Source organism: Solanum pennellii, chromosome 2 (genome assembly GCF_001406875.1).
Source record: "Solanum pennellii chromosome 2, SPENNV200".
Taxonomy (NCBI): domain Eukaryota; kingdom Viridiplantae; phylum Streptophyta; class Magnoliopsida; order Solanales; family Solanaceae; genus Solanum; species Solanum pennellii.
The window spans coordinates 49,136,096-49,160,361 of NC_028638.1; the positions used below are offsets into that span (position 1 = coordinate 49,136,096).

Consider the following 24,266-nt stretch of genomic DNA (forward strand, 5'->3'; position numbering starts at 1 on the left):
ATTTAAAGGATAATTCAATTCACAATGCTTTTCACATTCATACAGTAGCCAGTATGAAGCATTGAAAACTGCTTGATAAAGATCCTAATATGAGAATGAACATTGTCATAAGAAAATTGATATAGATATATATTCTAATATATATGAACTTTAGAAATTATGCTTCTACAGATCAAATCCACAGTATATAAATTCAAAATAGACAAAATCATTAATTCAAACTAATTTATGTAAATAAACAACTATGCGTTTTATCTACACTTATTCTGCATTTATTGGTAAAATTTTATGCACTTAAATAAAATTTATAGTTTCCACAACTTCTTTTCCATAATTTAAAATAAAAAATACCTACCACATGAAAAGAATAATTAAAAATTACAAGTTGAAAATGTAAAAGGGAGTAAAGAGACAAATATCATTAAATTTGTCAAAAAAAATAAATTAAATTTCAAATCAAATTCACACTAGACAATTCCAAATTTTGCACTTTTTCTAGTTCTAGAAGAAAGGGTCTAAAAATTGCAGAAATTGCATCCATTATTATAATTGTGGGAACACAAATTGACAAAGTCAAAATCTCATTTGTGCAGTCTTGAGAAACAAGACACCATTACTGTAGAGAGATCTTGAACAGGTCAATATAAATAAACCTTACCTCAACGCAAAGCGAAGTATCAATTCTCCCTTTTCTCGTACTTCCTCTCAAAACACCAAATCGGAAAAAAACCATGGCCGGAGTTGAATTCCTCCCCAAAGAATATGGATATGTAATTCTTGCTCTTGTCGTCTACTGTTTCCTCAACTTCTGGATGTCCTTTCAAGTCGGCAAAGCCCGCAAACAGTACGGTTTTGTTTAAATCTCTCTTTATTTCTGTATTTTGCCTAATTTTACAAAACCCCTTTTGTGATTTTGAAGCTAAAGATTTTTTTTGTTTAAAGATTTATCCCTAACCCCTTTTGTGATTTGACGCTAAAGATTTGTTTTTTTGTAAGATTTATCCCGACCCCTTTTGTGATTTGAAGCTAGAGATACTGATTAATGATGGAAAACTTAACAGGTACAAGGTTCCTTATCCAACAATGTATGCTACTGAAGCTGAAAACAAGAATGCTAAGTCCTTTAACTGTGTTCAGGTAAGCTATCTTCTGCGTAGTTTATTGTTTGGTAATTCATGAAAAATGATATGAATTTGTTGTTATGTTGGTGTGTTGATTGCAGAGAGGTCATCAGAATTCATTAGAAATGATGCCAACATTTTTCATGCTGATGATTGTTGGAGGAATTAGGCACCCTTTGATTTGTGCATCTCTTGGAGCTGTTTATATTGTATCTCGCTATTTCTACTTCACTGGTTATTCCACTGGCGATCCCCAAAATCGTCTTACTCTTGGGTTAGTCTCTCGTCCTGTTTTCCTTGAATGCGCATTTTCATTTAGATTGAATAGTGCTAACAAATTGAGTGCCCAAAAATGTCAAAGAAGGAAAAGAAAAACTGCTCTGTATGAAGTAGTGAACTGAGTCTTTTACTTGCACTTGCGTAATGCCCTGACTGAGAAACATTAATTGAATTATTATGATCTTGTTATGATGGTGGGGGTAAAATTAATCCAGGTCAATGAATGGAAGTCATGTGTATTTCATACATACATGTGTCACTTTCATGGTTAATTTTTAACTGTCACAGGCCATTTTGTTTAAGGGATTTGGTGGATCATCGCTGTATAGTTTTTAGGATTAAATTTATCTCGTGTTTGGTTGGAGGCATTCTATATATATGGTGGGATCCATTATCCAAGCTATAATCTTGGTTTCAATCCTATAGTCCTTGGATATCCTCGTTTTGAATGAGACGACCCCTTAAGGTCAAATGTCTTTGTTTTGATATAAACATGGATGGGATTAAGTATTTTTATCTGGTTGCGGGGGATTAGAATGGAAAAGTTTATGAAATGGTGTGTAATGTTTTGAATGCTAATTATAATGGTTTTACTTCTGTGCAGGAAATACAATTTCTTGGCAATTATGGCACTGATGATTTGCGCAGCATCTTGTGGAGTTAATTTTCTTATGTCGTGAATATTTGTCTCAAATAGAGTAACCTCCTTGTAATTCCCTTTATTTCCAGTAAGAGATGATGTCTTTTTTATGTCTGTTTTGTCATTAATATGAATTAAATTGGTACTTTCTGTATCAAGTTACCTCATCTGCATACTGTTTTCAGTGTTTGCCATTTTTAGTTACAGTGATTTTATTATGATTTGGAAGGAAATTGGCATTGCTCAAGACTATTGTAATATGACTTCATGTTTGGAATCGTTTGATCTTAACTAGGTCTTGTTCTGTCTTAGTAAATATGACGAAGTGTTTGAGTTATGTGACCATCTCATATAGGGAACACATTTTGTTAGGTATTTTAGGCACCTAACATGCTCTTTAATGCCCGAGCTTGATTCTTTTTCATGCATAACATGTGTACTATTAATGTTTTGAATTACCTAAGAGCAAAACTAGTTGGTTCAAGAAATGAAAAATGGCATGTTTGGATTACTTCAATCCAGAGGCTGGTTGTGTAAAGACTAGTTGGGATAGTCACCCCAGAAGTGGGGGACTTTCGTTTGAACATTTTAGTAATGTGATTCAAATGAATAAAAATTCCAAACTTGTATTGGGAATTCCAACTTCAAAAAACAAAAAAAAGAAAAAAAAAAGATTGTTTGGATGGAATTATAAACATAATTTTAATTTATAGTTTCTGACTTATATTTGTTATTTTGATTTTAAAATAAAAGAAAAATCCTTTTTGTCAGAATGATATTTTACATCTTAAAGCATTTTTACCATTTTAACTATTATATCTTTTAATTAAATATGGGAATAAAGATCAGTTTATTTTTAAATTAAAAAAAATTATAATTTTTTTAAATTTTAATCATTTAGCATTACCCTAAAATAAATACTTCTTTTATTCGAAAACTAGAAAAATATAAAAAAATACTTAGAATTCAATTCAAACAAGCCAGAAAACTATGAATTGATGGTTGTTAATTTTCTGGTCTCATTAGAAAGTTACCTTAGTCAAACACAAAAATTTAAAAACCAGTCAAAGTCCTGATAGTGAGAACCTTATTTTCTTTCAAAGCGTTTCTTAACATTGGCACAAAAATTACGACCATTTGTTTTGACTATAGCAAACTTTTAGACCAAAAAATTTATAATTTTTTTCACTTACAAAAGACATGACATAAAAAGTATACTATATTTTTCCAGGCTTTAGCAAGCGCCACTACCTACAAAAGTATACTAAATTACAAGCTAAGATAATAAAATATTATTACTTTCTCGGTTTCATATTATTTAATCGTATTGATTTGATATAATAATTAAAAAATATTTATTATTGATGTATCTTATTAAATTAACCTAATCACTAAACTAAATTTGAACATTCTTTTTTTTTCAAAAATTTGAACTAGTGAAGACCACTTGTTTCATTGTGAAACTCTTGTTACAATAGGAAACACAAATATAAGACTTTTTTTTTCTAAAAGAAAGAGTATAAATGAACCAAAAATAAAGTAAGAACAAAATTAATTAATTCCGAATACCCAAAAATAACTTATGGACAAAATTAATTAATTCCGAATACTAGTTGGTGAAGTTGGGACCTTCGTGTTGCTTTAATTATTCTAATAAAATCACTTTCTCCAATTTTATTATTATCTATATATAAGGCATCTAATTTTTCTAAAAAAAATTCGTACAATTACAACACCAAAGCAAGAAAATTCATTTGCAGAAAACTAATGTGACCCACGTGTAGGGTGGTATGGTAGGCACGGTATTAAAAAGTTGGGCAACTTTCACATATAACAAATAAAAAATTTATATTTGTATATGCTATAACAAAGTTTGCATAATTGCGCTCCCAAACATAGAAACTGTATAATTCGCTATACATATACAGTTGAAGCAAATTGTATAAAACGAAGTGTATAAAACAAGAAAGAGAAAGACATTTGGGCAGAGAACTGTATAAAAACGAAGTGTATAAAACGAATTGTATTATTATAAGTGTATAGAACGATTATATACAATTTCAATTTGTATAAAATGAGAAAGAGAGAAAGACAAAAGAGACTTGACAAGGAATATACAATTGAATCGAATTGTATAAAACGAGAAAGAGAGAAATTAGATACAATTTGAAAATTGTATAAAACGAGAAAAGAGAGAAAGACAAAAGAAACTGGGCAGGGGACTATTTTTATTGTATAATTATAAGCGTATAGGACGAAAATATATGTACTTGCATGTGTATATACAATTTTCTCACGCTTTATACAAACAGAAACGCAATTTATACATTCCGCTTCTGTTTGTATAAGTGAGAAAAGCGAGGGTGGCGAGCGAGATGTGGGAGAGTGGTGAGCGAGATCTGAAAGAGGGGAGAGAGGCGAACAAAAATATATGTATTTATACAATTTTCTCTGCTTTATACAATTAGAAACAATTTTTATACATTTGTGTTTGTATAAAAAGTGAGGAAGCGAGCGAGAGATTGGAGGAGAGTGGCGAGCGAGATATTTGAGAGAGAGGCGCCTCACAATTTTTTGCAAACGTTTGCTATGGAGCACAATTAAATCAAACCCTAGTTACTCCATTTATTTTAGGTTATTAATTTGCTATTATATACAATTTTCCCTAAAAAGTTCCGTTTGATAATTTCAATTTACGATTTTTAAAAATACTATATTATCACCGTAATAAATTATTTTGGGTATGATTCAATATTTTTATTTTGAAATTTGATTTTGATAATTATAATATGATAAATTGATTATCATAATTTGGTCAAGTTCAAGTATTCAACTTGCATATATTCATATGATAAAATGTTGTGACTTGAGCTTTTCAAGAAGGTCTCTATTATATCATATTAATATCTTACACATGTAAATATATTTAAAAAAAAAGTATACACAATTTTATTTGTTAATCAATCACCTAAAAAGAACAGTAAAATCAAGATAGAATTATCAAAATTTCAACATCTAAATAATTAGTTACTATTTTATAAATTTACTAGAGTGGTATTATATAGTTTACATATATATATGAATACAATATTTGATATTTTTCAAAAATATATTTTAAATACTATAATATTAAATTACGATATTAAAAATTTTAATTTTAATATGATATTCAATATCTATCGTACCATCTTGCTCTATGTAATTGCCCTCACTGATCAAACGACCGTTGAAGGATTCCCTAATCCAAAAACTGGATCAAGATTCTCATCATTCCCCAAACATACTTCATAAAATAACATAACAAAACAACATTTTTTGTTTTTATTCTTTGAAACAACATATAGGTGACAACATTTATTATTTTCTATTTTGAAAAAATTAATAAAACCCCCTTTTAACGGCTCTATTGACAGACTGCCCACCCCCTTGCCCGCCTCAGTCAAAATTTGAAATGCCTCTTCTGAATCTATTTCTATTACCCCATAAAGTTGCCATTTTTAATTGAGTGGTTTTCTTGAACTCTGAACCCCTTTTCCCCTTTTCCTCTTATCTTTTTCTCATCTCCTGCCCGTTACAAATCTTTCATCTTCGTGTTGTTATTCTTCTCACTGCAATTTTAAAAATTTCAGTTCTTGGAGAAAAAAAAAATGGGGAGTTGTTTGAGTAAGAAGAACACTTCTTGTTCTTCTTCTAAGTCTACTTCTACTTCTACTGTTGCAGTTTCAAATACAAATCAAGAAATTGTTAAAAATAGTACCCAAGTGGACAACAAGAAAGAGGTAGAAGGAGAAAGTGTGAAAAAAGAGATCTTTGTTATTAAACACAGAAAAAGCCATGAAGTGGATAGGAAGACTGAAGAAGAAAAGGGTATCGTTATAAAGGGAATTGAAGTTGTTGAGACTGTGAAAAATGGTATCAGTAATAGCAATGGTGGGTTAGGGTTAGGGTTAGGGTTAGGCAAAGAGAATGGTATTGTTGTATCGGCTCCCGTGAGGACTTCAAGTTGTACTAAAGAAGAGGTTGATGCTATTTTGATACAATGTGGGCGGCTTAGCAGGAGTTCATCTACTGGAAAGACAGGGGTTTTGGGTTCTGGTGGATCTACTGATACTCCTCAAAGGAGTAGAAAGTACTCTGGTTCCAAGAGGAGTTTTGATTTTGAGAATGACAATGGAAATGAGGGGATGCAAGATAATGTAGTAGATTGTGAGGATGATGGGGTTGTTGGGAATGGAGTTCGTCGCCATAGGCAACGCCAGCGTCAGCCTAGAACCCCTAATTCTTCGTCTCAGGGACGGAGGAGAACCCCGAGTAGGGAAAGAGACCAGGCACAACAGCAGCAGCGGTCGGGGAGTAGTAGAGAAAGAGGCAGCAGTGGTGGAGGAGGGGGTAGAAGGGTGAGCAGATCTCCTGGTAGAAGATCTGACTCACCAATTACTACTACCACAAATGGTGGTAATGTGGCTTCTGTTAATGCTAATGGAAATAATGGTGGTAGGCCAGGGAAGATGATATCTGTACCTGCTACTGTCTCATCTATGGTGATGGATAAGAGCATTGATGCTGCTGGAACTGACAATATATCTGCTGCTGCTGTTAAGAGGATTCAAGTGAAGAGAAATGCAGGTGGTGACGGACCAAGAACTGCTGCATCTCCGCGCGCTCGGTCACCAGCAAGGGTGAATGCAAAGGTGTTGAATGAGAGAGATAACAATACTCATTCCAATCAAAATCAACAGCAGCCCATGTCCCTTAGCCGTAGCAATTCAAGGAAACACGAGCAATCTCCATACAGAAGAAATCCTCTCAGTGAGATTGACAGCAATGTTGTCTTGGAGCAGATGCCCGCGCCAGGACTGAAGGTCCCTTCCCAGGTTGGCTCCTTTTATTAGTTTGTAGACTTCCTTAGAAGAAACTCATGTTTTAGTTTTTGCTTATTTATCATAGATTGGCTGATAATTGCTTGTGCTAGCAAACCTTTGATGCAATGAATTTTAGTTTTGTAGGTCTGGTGTAGGTACAAGTGTGAAATTAGAGAATGGAAACCGATGTTAGTCTTGTTAGAAAATTGTATATCTATGTAGGAACAAATGTGAAATTTAAAGAACCTTATTTTCCTTGGAAGATGAATAATTTACTTGAAATAGACATCTATAGACTAATGAGAGTGGAGTATTCATTAGCCCCGATTAGTACGGGATTTTGATTGATTTAGTATCAATATTGATGTGCTCTCTCTTTGCAGAAATTGAATGCAGAAACTGTGAGCAATGGCAAAGTCAAGGAGCAGCAGCAGAATAATGTTGCAATGAATGTGATTGTATCAGGACCCGAAAGCCATAAACCACAGAGAAGCAGGTCTTTAAGGCTATCTAGAGACCTGGATATCAATCCTGAAGCTCTCTCAAACCCTCCTCAATCATATACTGCACTGTTGCTTGAAGACATCCAAAACTTCCATCAAAAGACTAATACCACCACCCCTGCATTTTCACTACCACCTTGTGTAACAAAAGCTTGCTCAATTGTTGATGCAGTTGCTGACCTGAACTCAACCACTAGCTCCAATCTGTCCAGTGCTCTCTCCGATGACAGGAGAAGAAACGCCACATCTGAGCAATTTAGTCAGAATGATAATGCTTATTTCGATCCTCTAGGGAAGAAGAAGTTAGGGATCAAGGATCCCTTCATGGAGTCTGAAGTTGCTGTGAGTGATGACCTTATGGAGCCAAGCATACAAAAGTACGTAACTTTCAGAAGGGGAACTGATATGGAAGAACAAGAATCCTCAGGAAGCAACAGTGTTGTTGGTGGTCAGCAAAACTGGCTTTCCCCTTCCTCATGGGAACCAAATTCGGCTGATTCAACTGACTGTTGGCCTTCTTCAAAGTCCTACAGTAGAGATGATAACAAAAGTCCTCTAGGCTTTCAAAGGCATGCAATATCTGAGATTAGCCACGACATGGAAGAAGGAAAAAGAAGAGTGAATGTGAAGAGGAGGGAATCTGACAACCAGCAAACAGGAATAGGCCGTGGCAGAGTTGGACTTAGAGGAGGGATTTCTATGGCTGCTTCTACTTAAAACGTTGAAGAATTTGTTAAGATGTATGCAGTTTGTTTTAGAATAGAATTTTTAGTTGTGGTTGCACACTTTGCAGCCTTTTGTTTTCATTGAAGATTGTATGCTTTGCAACCTTTTGTTTTCGTTGAATGTTGTCTGCAAATGATTTACTTGAAACAAATGTAATTCATCTACCGCCTACTCGTGGGATCTGTGTCACAGTTATTCTTTAAAGTTCTATGATTGATACCATCGTGCTAAAATTGGAAGCATCACTTTAATGAAGGGAACAAAAGCATACAACAAATATGCGTAATAGTTAGTGATTTGGATGCACCATTTCAAATTGACTTCAGAGATAGCAATTAGAATTCCCTGCAAAAGATGAGAATATCATTTATCCTATAAAAGTCCCTTTCCTGCACCTGATATGTATATAGCACACAGTTGGATTTTGGAACTGCCAGTGAGTTAATTCCAATTCGCATATCAGTCTTGATTGGGGACGTTGTCAACCTTGACTCCTTGAGCACTTCTACTTAAGCTATTTTTTCTCTTTGGACAGGAGGAGGATACCAAATATTCATCTAGTGTCATTTTTATACTTAACCATGTATATTGCAATAATCATAGCGATAGATGCTCTTATAATCTGCTTAGGCCACATCCATGAAGGTCTCACCAAGATACAGGAATTAAGTAAACTAGGCAAAAGACTGAAGAAGTAAGAATTTATGTATGAAAGATGGAAGATAGAGGGAAAGTAATCAAATAATGGACATCTTTGGAGTGCACAAGTCACAGCAAAAAGCTCAAATAAAGTGATTCTACTTCACATTATATCAAGATTGAAATAAATACTCATAGTGATTGTATTACCTTGTTCAGAAGAGGAGCCTTGCAACACTAAAGTTGACCTATAGGTCACAAGTTCGAACCGTGGAATCAATCACTGTAGGTTGCCTACATCACACCCCTTTGTGCACCGAGCTGCCCTTTTAAATTGTATTACCTTGTTCAGAAATTTCTTTTGGATACCGACAATTCTGTTCTGTTAAACCAGTAAGACCAAAAAAAGTGAAGAGGAAACAGATCACTTTATATCAATCCAAAATAATATGAGTAAACAGTGTCAACAGATATTGAAAAAAAAAATCTGTAAAAAAAGGAAGGAAAAAATAATTATACAGAAAATAATTCCAAGACTGGACTATAACCTAAAACCAAACTGGCAATCACTATTTCTAATCCTGATAGCATTATTTGCAGACAAACTATCCACATCCAGACTACACTTAACCAAAAAGTTCCATTTCATAAGCTTCAATTTCCCAATCTTGAGCTTCACTGGAACTTTTGCCCTGAGATTCAATGGAATACTTCCTCTCTGTTGATCCACCTGTAGTGCCTGCAACAATCCAGTAACATTCTGTGTTTGTCCTGATAAATCCAAACTGAGTACAGTAGTATTCTGATGACCCTGATAAAATCTTGGCAATGACCCTTCACAAAGCTGAACACCAGTATACCAAACACTCAATTGGCTACCATTTTCATAGTAAATCCCAATTTTCTTGTTGGGGTTTCTTGCAGTGATGTTAACATTAAAAGTAGCAAACAATAAGCTCATGTCATTATTGTAATGGAACTGTGTGATTCTCATACCGTCAACAGAGTACTTTGGTATTTTTGGCTGGAAGACAAAGTAAAAAGCAGCAGATAAAGCAGCAATGATTATGATGATGATGAACAACAGACAACATGTGCAACATAGACATCTTTTGCAAGAACAACATCTTCTCTTTGGTGGTTTTAATGGTGGATAATATGGGATTGTTCTTCTAAAAGGTGGTTGTTGCTGCTGCTGCTGCTGTTTCTCAGGGTCACCTTTTTCTGAACTGAAAGAGCCCTTTGGCACTAAAGGGACAGAGGGTTTTTGTACTGGAAGTTCATGTTCTGGTTCAGGTACTGGATGAATTCTTTGTTGCTCTGCCATTGTAGAAAAAAATGTGGGGTGGATGTAAAAAAGAGTGCAGTACTTGTTTAATATATATAGAATCTTGAAAGAGTTGAATTTTCTTTTTTTCCTTTTATGTATTTGGTATTCGAAACTCACTGATCTGAATTCGGCCAACACGTAAACTACGTAAGGTAAATTAATTCACTTGTAAGAAAATAAGTTGCAATACCCTCCTTTTATTTATAATAGTGCAAAACCTATTTTAACTAGAATTTGGAAACATTGTTCTAATATAATTTTGACAACAAATTCTATTTAGACATGGATTTTAGACATGAATTAAAAAGAAACTTAACATATTAAACCATTTAGATTAAAATATAATTAGAGTCATACGTCAAGATCTATATGTATAATTATTGAAGTTTCCTTATTTTGACTTTTTTTTTTATAAAGAGAGGTTGATGTGTCCCTATCTAACATCTTAATTAAAAATTTGGTATTCTAATAGTACACACTTTGCTTTAATGAGTAATAAATATTTGCTAACTGCTCATAGGGAAGAAAAAAGAGGGGAGGTGCAATTTTATGAGTCAAAAAGGTGACGCGTTAAATTTTTTCCCAAAGTCAGTGTTTGGTTTGTGTGGGAAGTTATTAAATGTGTTTTGGTAAGTAAACTACTGAAATTTATTTGGGGGGTGGGATATCTTTTTTTTCAAACAATTCAATCTATAAAGTCTAAATAGTTTGAATTTTTTTTAGTGCTATCATACCCGTTAAATGCAATACGACCGATAATAAAAGTACATAAATAAAATATGAATTTACTTAAATTTTTATGAATCTCAATTATAGAATCACATTAACTCGTTATCATTATTGTAATATAATCAAAATATTCAATTGTGTTGCTAATGGAACTATATCCTCTCTAGTCCAATTTAATTATGTTGTTGGAGTGTGACACATCCTTTAAAAAATTTGTTTAAAGACATCAATCAAAAAATTATTCGTTAATACTACCCTTTTGATTCCTCCAAACTCTTCTTAAAAGTAATGATAATTATTTGAGATTTAAAAATAGTTGAAACTCCCTCTTAAAAGAAAATTGATTCTATAAATAAAATAAATAAATTTTAATATATTCTAAAACTTTGAAAAATTCATATATTTTGAACCATTGTCAACAATATATTTTGATTGGACTAGAGGGAATAGCTTTTAACCTCCACAATAATAATACCCTTGTATTTTTCTTCCCCCACTTGACAAAGAATTATACTTTCTTTATGAACTACTAGATGTCTTGTACAAAAAGATAATTACGTAATTAGATCACTTCAAAAGTATGTATGTATTCCGTATAATAATATTGATTTGACAATCTATAATAAATTATAATCGACTTGTTATATAACATATTAAACTAAATTATTAAAATAAAAAATTTTCATTATATTAGAATCTAACAACTAAAGAAAAAAAATAAGAAACTCTGTTGAATAGGCAAATAAGTCAGTGTTACACATGTAGACGCTACCCAAATTATTATTTTTTTGAAAACTTTCGTTATTTCTTCCACATTTGCTTTTCTTCTACTACTAGTTGTTATATGAAGAAGTCTTAGGCATCAAGAAAAATAATGACGTTGAGCAACAAACAAAGTTTTTAGAAGCTTCCATAAAAACTCTTTTGATCGGACACGATACTTTTTTAAAAAAACTTATAATTTAGAACAAATTATAAACTAATAAATCAATACTTAAAGGTATACTATTCGGTTTCCTTTTTCCTAGAATTAAAATTAAAAAATAATATTAAATTAATTCTAAAAATATGTACATAAAATATCTATTTTTACTATATTATTTGGACAAATAATTCACCTCTCATAAAGCAATATACCAAATCCTCTTTTGACTTTAAGGAGAAGGAGCGGCTGCCTATCCATTTATTAGAGCCAACAAACCCAATAGCCATCGGTTGTTGTATTTAGTTAATCAGCAAATTAAAAATGTTAGGATTAATTCAACCTTAGGTAGTTTACTACACTATAGAAATGTATTTTTGTATAAATAATCAAATAATTGAAATAGATCTATACATATTTTTCGCTAATCTGGATCGAAAACAATTGTTTAGATCGTATATATTTACAAGGCGGAGATAGAACCTTGGTCTAGATAGTGTATTTTTTTAGGGAAAATTGTATATAATAGCAAACTAATAACCTAAAATAAATAGAGTAGCTAAATTGTGCTCCATAGCAAACGTTAGCTAAAATTTGCCAGGCATCTCTCTCCCAAAAATCTCGCTCGCCACCTCCCATTCTCGCTCACCACTCTCTGCTCGCCTCTCTCGCTTTATACACAGAAGTGTATAATTCTGTTTCTGTTTTGTATAAAGCGAGAGAAAAACATATATTTTCTTGCTATACACTTATAATTATGTAATATACATACAATTGTGCATTATACAATTGCAGTGAAATAGGATAGCGAATTATACAATTGCAGCGAAATAGGCCAGCGAATTATACAATTTAGGCCAGCGAATTATACTATATGTATAGCGAATTATACAGTTTTATATTTGCTATGGAGCGCAATTGTGCAAACTTTGCTATAGCATACAAATATGAAATTTTTTGTTTGCTATATGTGAAAGTTGGCACTTTTTTATACTTGGAAATGGAGAACAACATATTTTCTTCAGTAACAGATGTAAATAAATAAGAAAAGCTTGATTTGATTTCACAATGATCACACTCTACAAGCTCAACCGAGTATTTAAGAAGAAAAAGAAATCGAACAGACATAAATAAAAAGAAAGATTACTAAAACTGCAATTTTAAAACTAAAGTTTGTAGGCAACAAAAAACAATCAGCTTACTGGTCTTTTCCCACACCAAGGATCCACTGTGCAAGATGAGTCAAGTATGGTTCTGCTCGAGAGCCACTGCTTAATATCGGTCCCAGGCTGTGAAGCTCAAACGAAAATTCCTTCTCAAATTTCCTGCAAAATAATTATAGTTACTATGAGAGACGCAGATAAAAGAGATTAAAAACCAAAAGTACAAATTCGTTATAACATACAGAACGGATTCTAATACTGTGACGTTTTCAGGAGCTAGTCTCAGCATCTGATATGGGGTCCTTAGTTTCAAGTTCTTATATTTTTCTATACTGGGAGAATCATTAGACAATGTGTCATTGTCAGTAGTATCCAACGAGGAGGTAATCAGCCGTTGCATTGCAGCTGCATATTGCAGACATATTAATTTCAACCTCTCCACCTTCTGCATTTAGAAAAACATTCATGAGAAAATCAGGACAGTAAAAATAGTTAGAACAACAAAATAACAAAATTAATCCCCTGAAAAGGAACAGACTCAAAACCTAAAACGTAATCTAGTAGTTGCTATAAATGTTGGTTCTTGAACATTGCAGAAGGGCTATAATCAGTATCATCTTTTGTGAAGACTTTATAATTAGGAACAGTGTAACTGAAGGCCACCAATAACCAGGAGTGGAAATCATAACTAACCTTAAGAAGGGCTGGTGATAGAAGCACACATTCCCTCAAGCACTTGTCAAGAAAAAAGTCATGGTATTGGATAACCTGCCCAAAAATTGAATCAAACAATCAATGAGACAACACATCAAGTTGAAACAGAAGGACCACCCGAGCAAGAGTCTCTCCTATAATGTGTTTAGACACAAGATTTCTTTGTACATAATCATTTTACCTCATCAATGCTTTTCGCAGTTTGAAGTCTATTGAGCATTACATGCCAGTTAGGTTCAAGCACCTGAAGATACAATAAAATACTGGTTCAATCTGACTAGCAATACACATCAAAACTTATACTGTCAACCCTCTTGTATATCAGCCAATAAAATATCAAAAATTTTACAGTCAGCCGCCTTTAAATCAGCCAATATAATTCATTCTTTTGACCTTCTATAACAAGAGAAAAAAGGAACAGCTGTCTTCACTAGTTTAGTAGATGTACTAAACTAGTACATGTCTAATATAGCATTAATAATGAAGAAGAATCGTGAAAGAGAAGGATACATTAGTGGTGGTACGGTGACAGTGATGAAAAGAACAATGAGAAAAACTGGGAAAATAAAAGTATGCAACCAGAAATTAAAATAACGGAAGAATAACATATCAAAAAAATACAAATAGAGAAGTAAGAAACTCAAAGCAAACTAACATAGGAACTGTGGTTCCCTTAGAAGGGGTGAAACTTGCCTCAAATGTCAAATAGTGTAAGAGACTATTTATGAACTTCAGCATATTGCGACATAACAAAGATGATACAGAAACTGTAGTTCCTTGCATGTCAAGCTTGCGGAGACCCTATAATAACAAAATACGCAAAAATGCATATCTATCAGAAGTCAAAAAGAAAAAGAGAAGCTACTTTACTACTGTTAGTAAAGTAACTGAAAGCTCATACCTGATGTACTTGCCATGCCCCAGAGAGTTGCCTATCAACATGCTTACAGTGAAATAGAAATCTGAAAATCAACTGATATTTTGTCAAGGCTTTCCGTGATATTACAAGAGATAAGGGCCATCTAACCTGAAACACAACAAATGCAACCAGGCTCAGGAGACAATAATATAATGACCCAGCAAAAATAATACCTCGACCTTTAATGTCATTCTCACCAAAACAGAAAATCAAGAGAAGGAAACAAGATGCTCTCCCTCAGCGTTCGCTAAATATGGTTGTTGCTAGGTGGCACTCAATGAACAGATTAACATCATTGCACACAGCTATAAAAGAAAATGTAACGCAGAGATATATAAGACAAGTATAACAGGAGTGGAAAGTGAGTATTTTACTCCCCAATTGATTCTCTTGACTTAGCTAAAAGTATAGATAAATTTCCTGCTAATTACTTTTTTGAAATTGGCCAGGTATTGAACAGCAAAATTGTGGCAGACTGCTTTCTCTTACATAAGTTCTGGATCTATGATTGATATAGAAGACATAGAGAACTGCTTTTATGCAATTTTCTGTTCTTTCATCTCTTTTCTTTTTCTTTTTGTTGTGTGGAGCTGCGGTGTAATTTCCTTCAACTACAAGAGAAATTAGAAGGCAAACCTTGTAATTCAAAGAAAAAGTTTCCAAGCCAGTTATGCTCAGTGGCTCCTCTAAATCATTGCTATCTGGAGCAGACCGGCTGATCTCAAGATCTTTCAATGTACTCAATCTTTTCAATAAAGTAGTCCTCTCCTGAGAAAAGATGGACCATATTTTACATAATTCAGCAGATTATCTCCATGTCTGAAGGTTAAACAGGCCAAGGTAATAATAACTCACCACACAACATAACAAGTCCTCATGGCAAGGATCTGCACCAGCTGCAGTAGATCGCAAAGCAAGGTCTAGAAGAGACTACTCAGAAGAAAGAAAAGAAGATGACACCACATTATAAAGAGCTTCAAATGATTTCCATATTTAGAGGAAGCAGAAACCTAAAGAACTAAACCTGTAGCTTCTCCACAGATATCTCATCAGGCTTCTTCATGAGCTCCTCTCTAGCTGTATCCATGAAGTGCACTAAGAAATCACCCTGCATGTACAGTTGAAGTGAGTATGAATATAAATTTCTTAATGGAAACCAGCACCAGAACAATTCTTTAACTTCCATCTACAGAGAGCACACATGAAGAAATAAAGAATGAAACCAAAGAAAAATGCAAAACCAGGGTCAGGATGACAGAGAAGCAGACAATGATTCTAAAAATTTGCATTTTAACTGATGGATTTGCTAGTTTGGAAAAGATAGGCATAAGAGTGTCTAACATTTTCTTCTTCCTGCAACACATTTTGATGCCAGCTGCTAGGCCAAGAAATATCTTCTTTTACTAAAAGAAGATAATGCAAAGGGACTGAATAGTTAATAAGAAAGTTATTCAAGCATTCCATTGCATGTAGCATTTAAATTCAAAGTTTACCAGTATTTTCCCCATATCCAACCCCCAATTCCCAAACTATCATAAACTTAGATATATAATTTGTTAATCAATAGCTGGTACCTGATCAAGAAGAAGATAGTGCTTAATAGATTGCAGTTTACCCATGAGATCATACTGCCAAAGAATAGAAAGGTTTCATCAGAGAGAAGTTTCATGTAAAAGCACTTGTAGTAACAAATCAAGAAACATGGAAAAAAGCTGTCAAGAAATATCTTTCTTGCTTCAGCATACCTTGTTTTTAACAAGATTTAATAGTTCGCCACTGGCAAAATCATAAGCAGACTTGATGCACTCCAAATAGTGATGATTTGAGCCTGCACTTGTCAACTTTGACTTTTCTGCCACAGGGATCTAACAAAAACAATTTCGTCACAAACCTCTGCTAATATTACTAATGGAATTGTAATGCAAAGAAAGATGGAAAATCTTTATTGTGTGAACATATAGCAGCAATGGGATCTTGTCAAAACCTGAATGCTATGTCCACACTCTCTCATGACATTTAAATATTTTCCAGTGATCAAAATTGTTTCTGCTGCATTTGCAAGGAAGCTAGGAATTTCATCTTTCAGGCTGTAACGTTGTTGCCAGTACTTGGCATCATAATCTTGAGTAAGACTCTCCTGTGGAAAATACAGTGAGACCAATGAGATGTCAGCAACTAAGTAAAAAAGTGTTGCTGAAAAAGATGTACCTTCTGAAGAGACTTGTTCTCAGCAATAAAGAATTCACCATAAGGATCATCTATCACTCCTTCATACACCCACCTAAAATTTTAGGGTAGTTCACATTGAGAAACAACAGTAATTCACTATAAAAGAACGGGAAGTTCAAAGACTGTCAAAAAAACTAGAAAAAGCGACACACCTTAATACCTACAAAAGGCAGTTGATGAAAACCTAACATTTACTCTAGAAGACAAGAAAACAAGTACTTTACTTGCTTATTATCATGGGAATAGTATAAAGATTAAAAAAATGCATTACCAATTTAGCGGAAACTCATTGTTGAAGGAAACATACACTACTTTTTAATATGTGTTATAACTACATCAGCTGATACCCCAAGTAGACATTATTAGCATAGACACGTCAAGATCAAATAGCAGATATAGGAACCACTACTCCTTTAACCCTGGCGATTTATGCATCACCAACTTCTTTTACACTTAACAAAAAGTAGAAACATGTTATTTTAGGACAAAACAATATTTGATTAGGCAATTACCAGACAACGAGAGGTCAGCCACACCTTAAGCAAACTTGGATATTCATTGCAGAATCTAGATTAATTACCTCTCTAATATTCCAAGATATGCAGTGCTTGCTGATTGTGACATCTTTTCCAGCAAAGACCTCACTACGTGATCACCAGCCATTGCCTTTGCCTAAAACAGAACAATTAATCTGGAAATAAATATAGACCCCCTCTCATCAAATAGAACATATGTAGTTTGTGTAAAGAACATTGTAAATGATACTGTTGACCAACTAGGACTAATTAGAGAGATTCTTCCCTATTTTAACACTCGTACATTCACTTTTTAAGTCCAGCAACTTGAGGGAGTAATCAAGCTAAGTATTCACTCAATTATTCCATGTTTTATTTGTTCAGATGGTATCATAGCATTGGTAAGATAATTTTCGTTGTTGCAGTCACCAGAGACGTTCAGAAAGAAGAAAAATAGCCACCACTATTGTTACAGATGACTTTCATGTCTGTTTGCATTAGCTCTCTATTTTGTGACTGTTGTGTGAGAACCAATTATTCCTTCTTATCTTTTTTATGACCAAGAAACTCGTTCAGAACCAACCCTTTGGGCCAACTGCAGTTTCCAGAAATCCGGGATGATGGCTCCGCCTTTTACCATTCTCCACTTAAACTAGTCTTAATTCGTTTGGCATAGGGCTCACACTAATGATTTAAGATCAAAGTCCCTCAACCTTTGCCAATTGAGATAAACCCCAGGGGTTGTTCCTTATCTTATTTTCTAAACATATCAAAATAGAGTCTATCACAGACACTTAAAAATCTGTTCAAACTTCCCATGAAGATTTTGGAATGAGAAAGACTAATTAACTAAAATTATTAGGGGTCGTTTGACAGAGTGTATTAGGAAAAATAATGCATGCATTAGCCTTGTGTATTACTAGTACCTTGTTTGGTACTCTTTTCTAATTTATGTATAACTAATGCTTGCATTAGTTATACACTCTATTGTGTATTAAGGTGTGCATTAGTAATACCATATATTTCTAGGTATTAGCAATGCAATGGTTTTTAATGCATGCATTAACTCAATTAAAGACCCAATTATCCCTCAAAACCTTTTATACATCTTTTCCACCATAATAGTGGAGGGTATCTTTGTAAATAATTTTTTTATGCAATAAATGCTATTTTTAATGCATCAAACCAAACAATGCATAAAAATAATTATTGATAATGAATGCAAGCATAACTAATACATGCACTACTAATACACTACCAAACGACCCCTTAAAACATAAAAATTGCAGGCCTCATTTTGATAACCATGCGAAACCAAACCACAAATGTTCAAGCAAATATGGAGTTTAAACCATCGTAATGAATCTATGGTATTCCACAATTCCAGGGGAACTCAGACATAGATCCTTAAAGTCATGAAAAGTGACATTAAGATGTCAGACCTGGCTTTGCAAGAGGTTAAGGACTGCAGAACCAACACAGTTATCCGCTGCAGCCTTTTTCACCACCATAGACAGTGCTTGCATCGAACCCATCATTGGCTGCAAGGCATAGCTTCATAAGCACCAATGACGATGAGTCAAACTGAATGGAAATTAAACCAGTTTAAGCAGCGTTACCTGGCAGTAAAACCATAATCCTTGTATGGAAAGTTTTCCTAAGCGAAATTGATGTTCAAGCTGTGCCACCATTGCTTGGTAGTCCTGGAAAAAATATATTCTAGACTTCAATTAGCTCTCCCTTTTTATTTTCCTTATTCTTTCTTTTAATACTACATTGTACATGTATGTCCACACAGCATGGGACAATTATGGAAACAACTCATGGCATCCAAAAACCTTAGACAATTAGCTGAACCAAATTAAGGTAGCAGACAGCTTTTCTCAGCTTCCCAGGAGATAATCTTCTGAAAGTCACATTAATCCATCCACAAAAAGAGATTTTTATTTTATAAGGTAATAATTTTTTTAGTATTAATTGAACCATATACAAGCTATACCAAGGAGGAGAGAATCTACAGTATCCAAAAAGAGATTAAACAAATAATTAAGATGATTCAATCCTCCCACAAATGATTTCTCAAATATAAAATTTAGATATCCTCAAGAAGAGCTTATACATAAGATGGATAATATACCAGATAAACAAGTAGAGAAAAGAATAATCCACCATGCAACCATAGAAGGATCAATAAATAAGAAACTTACAAGGAGGAGTGCCCTTAGAGCTGCAGCAAAGGCATGATTGACTAGGCCTGTCTTGAACTGTGACCTTGTCTCCACAAACTGGTTAATCAAGATATAACTTTCGCATAACGGGAACAGCCTTTTTGCAAACTCCTACAATAATAGCCCAAATTATTTCAGCTAATGTTTTAAACTAAATACGATATGGATTTTCTTTCACGTTTACTCGGCTTTTAGCCTCAAAATATTTCGTTGCTTTAGAACACTATATATCAGGGATGAAATGTCTCATTTTTTCCTTAGCTATTTTTACAGAAAACATATCTCCCTATGAGTACCTGAAGAGCTAAATCCATAGATGCATCAACCTGAAAGGTTATGTCATCCTCCTTCCCTCGGACTTTCTTGATAGAAATATAGCGTCCTTCAATTCCAATAAGGGTAGATAGAAGATCATCAATAACAATCAATTCCTGCATAATAGTTAAGACAATATTTTAATAAATGACGGTGACCCTGACCAAACTCAAAACCAAGATCGTCAAGTTCATATAGGACATAACATATTAACAAGAAAAACCATTTAGATGGGCCACAACATAATAGTCCTCACTATCCTTAACCTTTAAAACTTAAAGCAAGAAAATACACAAATATTCACAGGACCTTAACTTGCAAACAATATCAACACACACACAAGAGGAAGACATGACATAAGTTGACTACTACAGTCTCGTTAGAAGTTATGATCCAGGTGTATACGTTTGGAGTCAAATATATAACTTCTTCTTACTGGCATTATACTAGATGATAACAATAACGATAAGAGTGACGACCAACAACAATATGAACAAAAATTATAAAAAGATGGATAAGGAACAACCTATTTGATTCAGCAGAGGCATACCTGAATGGTGGCATGGTAACAACCTATAGCTTTATCTGCTCCGGAACTGCATTAAAAATTCCAGACAGAAACAGAAAATAAGTAGGAGATGTACCAAATAGTAGTCACCAATTTGACTTAAAAAAGTAAATCAAATACACCAAGATAAAACACATTATGAAAAGAAAAAAGAAAATTGAATTGTAATAGCAGAAAGCCAAGGAACAAAGGGGGAACCTTGAGTCCGCAGAAAACCCCTTGTATTCAGTAGTTCCAGACGAAATCTTTGTTTCCTGTATGTATTTTCAAGGGGCAAAATAGTTTCAATTCAACCTAGGACATCAAGAAAAAGAAGAAAAGAAGGGTGGAAAACCAAGAAAGCAGCATTCATGAAGAGTCGAAAAAGCCCAAGAAAATAAAAGTTTCAGATAATGGCATAAAGGGGTTTATTGCATACATATGTCAAGCAATAAAATGTTGAGTACCTGATAAAATTGGCCAGTAAGAAAGGGACGATCGAGATTCCAACCAGGAGTTGATGGGCATAAAGAAATTGCAGCGGCTGAATCCATGTAATTCGTCTCAAATCTTGAAGTTGAAGTAAATGGGGATGACCCAACTCAGTTTCAGCAGGAATTGCTCCACCGGCACTTCCGGTGACTGTTTGAAACCGTAGACACGACCACAATGCCACCGCAGTTGAATTCAGAACTTAAACTTTCAAGATTTCACAAAGTGTTTCTCATTTTAGGGTTGATGTTCTGATTTAGCTGAAGATGAAATTTTTGGGAAAGCAAATTCAGTCGCACAGTTTAAACAAAAAGAGAACTGCAAATTTTGCGCAGAGATGGTAGTAGTTCTCTTTTGTCAAATAATAATAATATATATATATAATTTCAAAAATCTCCACACTTTGTTTTGCTAATTAAATTTTTTAATTAAAGGGAATGGGTCAAAACTGTTGTTAAACTATGTAAAAGAAATAAAAATATTTTTCGTTGTTTATAGTTTGACTCAAAAATATCTACCATCAATATTTTAGTTTAAAAATACCTTTGTCAATACTTTTGTCCGAAATGCTCCTATAGTTACTAAATGAGTCAAAAATGTTATTTTCTGAATAAATATATTATATATTTCTTTTTAACACAATCTTCTTCCTAATTAAAATATTATTAACAAACCATGTTTTTGTGTTCTTTCTTTTGAAATCACTTTAACAAAATAAAAATGTAAGAAATATTTTTTTCTTTTTAATCTCATTTTATCAATTAAAATAGAATAAATTCATGTACCCTTTCGACATATCATATACGTCATATATAAAATATCATAATATATCCATCATTAATTTATATTTATATTACGATAAAAATATTTATTAAAAAATGTGCTAAAAGGATAATAAATAATATATTTATTTGGAAAGTAAACATTTTTGACCTATTAAACAATAACAAGGATATTTTTAGATCAAAATATTAACGATAAAGACATTTTTGAATAAAACGAAAAACTTCTTTTACCCTTTCCCTAATTTAAATATTATTAATGTAAAAAAATCATAATATGACCAATTTGCCCTAATTAATACATACTACTATTATTTAATTACTTTAATAAACATATCTTATTTGTCAATGAACAAAGATTAAGTTAATGAATGAATCTGAATAATTATTATTATTATTATTTAGAAAGAGTAGTTATTTGTGTTTGATGAGAAATTTGAATTATAATTATTTTTTTGGTCATATCAAAGTAACAATAGAGTTCTTTACACTTAAAACATGGGCATAATACATAAATATGCCCTTTAACTTGGTTTCGAATTATATTTATGCCTTTTAATTTTGAGTTTGCACTAGTAGACACTTAAACTTGTATAAAGTTGAATAAATAGACACACATGTCCTACATGTCATCTTACGTGTTATTTTTTGTCCTATGTGGTGTCTTATGTCTATTGTTTCATGTAGGACTCATTTGTTTATTTATTTAAGGTTGGATAGTTAAAATGTCTGTTTATTCATTATAAAAGTTGGAGGTTAAAGTTAAAATTTGAAGCCAAATTAAGGTCCAATATATATATTATGCCTAAAACATGCGTCATTTTGTGCTTTGCCTCCTAAGTCCTATCATAATATTTGTAATGATTTACACCTAAATCTCTTTATTTTATTGCATACAACAACACCTTTTTTCTTGATATGAAATACCCATAGGGACTATAGTTACAACAAACTTCATGAGAAACATAAAATTAGTTATGAATCACTCACAACATATGTCTAATTTGATATGGTATTATTAGCAGAATTATCTAACAAAGCCATGGAATCAGACGAAAATGTCATAGAACTTCCCATCATCTGATAAACAATAGGTGGAGATTGAAGAGGCTGATGAGGTACTTCTAGCACTTCAATTTCACCTTCCAGCATTTGTAAACTTTACTCATTGAAGGGCGTTGTATCGGATTTGTTTGTATGCACCATAATGCAACTAATGTCAGCTTTCTAGCCATCTTCTTTTCATCATCATTCGCTTCTTCATCCACAACAATTTCCTTCCCCTTGTTGAACTTATCGTAAATATAATAAGGAAAATAAGGAAAATATTGGCTGGAATTCTCTTCATTTGCAACTTCATGTCTATTCAAGTTCAGTATTTCCATTAGCAGCATTCCAAAGCTGTAAACATCAGCTTCGTAAGAGATATCTCCAATGCTTCTGCTGATCAACTCTGGAGCTACAAAACCAATCGTTCCACGAGCAGCTGTGAGATTCACAACACTATTATCTGTTGGATATAATTTTGCAAGCCCAAAGTCAGAAATCTTTGGAATGAAATTCTCATCCAAAAGAATGTTGTGTGGCTTGATGTCAAAATGCAAAATTCATACATCACAGCCTTGATGCAAATACCCAATTCCTCGAGCCACTCCAAGAAGAATGTCATACTTCCTCTGCCAACTTAACAGAGGACTTCCTTCTTGACTGGTGTTGATGTACTTATCAAGTGACCTGTTGGGCATGAAGTCATATACAAGAGCACGCTTTGTTCCTTCAACACAATACTCCACGAGTCCGACCACATTGACATGATGAATCCTTCCAGTGGTAGCTACTTCATTCATGAAGTCTTGCCCACCAGCTTTAGGCTTGCTCAACATCTTCACTGCTACATCTCTTCCACTCTGAAGCGTTCCTTTGTATACACTGCCATAACCTCCCTCACCTAATTTCTCTTTGAGCCATCTGGTCATTCTGTTTATGTGGGAGTAATTATATCTGATTGGCCTGAACTTGTCTTGTGTTCGCAAAAAGCCTTCAATAGTGTCATACATTGACAAATGTCTCCTTTTGAATTTGTACACCAGAAATCCAATTATGAACGGTAGGCCAATCACACATTTTGCTCCCCAATACACTGCACGGTTGAGAAGTCATATAAAGTAACTTGCTCTTAAGCCAACGATACATAGTGATGAATGATGATCAGGAAAATCTAATTTTTCTTGACAATTACATTGTTAAGTGTCCCACGTCAGTTGAGGGAAGAGTTGTGTGTCGTGTTTTGGATGTTCCTCATCTCATGAGCTAGCTAGCTAGCTTCTAGGATGAGCAGGACCAGGCTCTAAGGTAAGGCAAGTGAAGTCCTTGCCTTAGGCACCAAATATAATTAGGCCCCAAACTATATTATTATATATAACATATGATTTGCGTAGTTATTAATAAAAAAAAGATATCAAATTTTAACATTTTCACTTATTTGGTGAAGATTGTATAGTCGAATGAGTAACATCATAAATCTTCTGTGTAAAAATAATTGTAATCTCTCTTGTTGAAGGGATAAGAGCTTAGCTTACTTCCGAGATACAAGAGTAGCGGCCTTCTGTTC

General features: G+C 33.5%; 4 protein-coding genes and 1 pseudogene across 4 annotated transcripts; 2 read left to right on the forward strand and 3 right to left on the reverse strand.

Moving 5' to 3' along the window:
- The first annotated feature begins 466 nt into the window (after window positions 1-466).
- Window positions 467-2,331, forward strand: LOC107008877 (microsomal glutathione S-transferase 3). The gene is made up of 4 exons (XM_015208082.1): window positions 467-844; window positions 1,062-1,137; window positions 1,223-1,395; window positions 2,005-2,331. Exons 1-4 carry the CDS (start codon window positions 732-734, stop codon window positions 2,078-2,080), a joined length of 438 nt encoding a protein of 145 aa, XP_015063568.1. The 5' UTR covers window positions 467-731; the 3' UTR covers window positions 2,081-2,331.
- Window positions 2,332-5,225: 2,894 nt separating this feature from the next.
- LOC107012007 (uncharacterized protein At1g65710) lies at window positions 5,226-8,302 on the forward strand. Its single transcript, XM_015211711.2, has 2 exons — window positions 5,226-6,914; window positions 7,286-8,302. The coding sequence occupies exons 1-2, from the start codon at window positions 5,688-5,690 to the stop codon at window positions 8,120-8,122; spliced, it is 2,064 nt and encodes a 687-aa protein (XP_015067197.1). The 5' UTR covers window positions 5,226-5,687; the 3' UTR covers window positions 8,123-8,302.
- An 877-nt stretch (window positions 8,303-9,179) lies between these two features.
- On the reverse strand, window positions 9,180-10,345 carry LOC107012008 (NDR1/HIN1-like protein 6). Its single transcript, XM_015211713.2, has one exon. It carries the CDS (start codon window positions 10,095-10,097, stop codon window positions 9,312-9,314), a length of 786 nt encoding a protein of 261 aa, XP_015067199.1. The 5' UTR covers window positions 10,098-10,345; the 3' UTR covers window positions 9,180-9,311.
- Window positions 10,346-12,785: 2,440 nt separating this feature from the next.
- Window positions 12,786-21,220, reverse strand: LOC107008678 (gamma-tubulin complex component 2). The gene is made up of 21 exons (XM_015207812.2): window positions 20,849-21,220; window positions 20,601-20,656; window positions 20,385-20,430; window positions 19,816-19,950; window positions 19,499-19,630; window positions 18,911-18,994; window positions 18,734-18,832; window positions 17,357-17,448; window positions 16,756-16,828; window positions 16,532-16,684; window positions 16,293-16,412; window positions 16,122-16,175; window positions 15,572-15,655; window positions 15,403-15,477; window positions 15,184-15,315; window positions 14,530-14,655; window positions 14,322-14,429; window positions 13,810-13,872; window positions 13,608-13,682; window positions 13,157-13,359; window positions 12,786-13,076 (listed from the first exon to the last, which is right to left on the reverse strand). Exons 1-21 carry the CDS (start codon window positions 20,933-20,935, stop codon window positions 12,950-12,952), a joined length of 2,124 nt encoding a protein of 707 aa, XP_015063298.1. The 5' UTR covers window positions 20,936-21,220; the 3' UTR covers window positions 12,786-12,949.
- A 1,377-nt stretch (window positions 21,221-22,597) lies between these two features.
- On the reverse strand, window positions 22,598-23,807 carry LOC107010113 (annotated as a pseudogene).
- Between the last annotated feature and the right edge of the window lie 459 nt (window positions 23,808-24,266).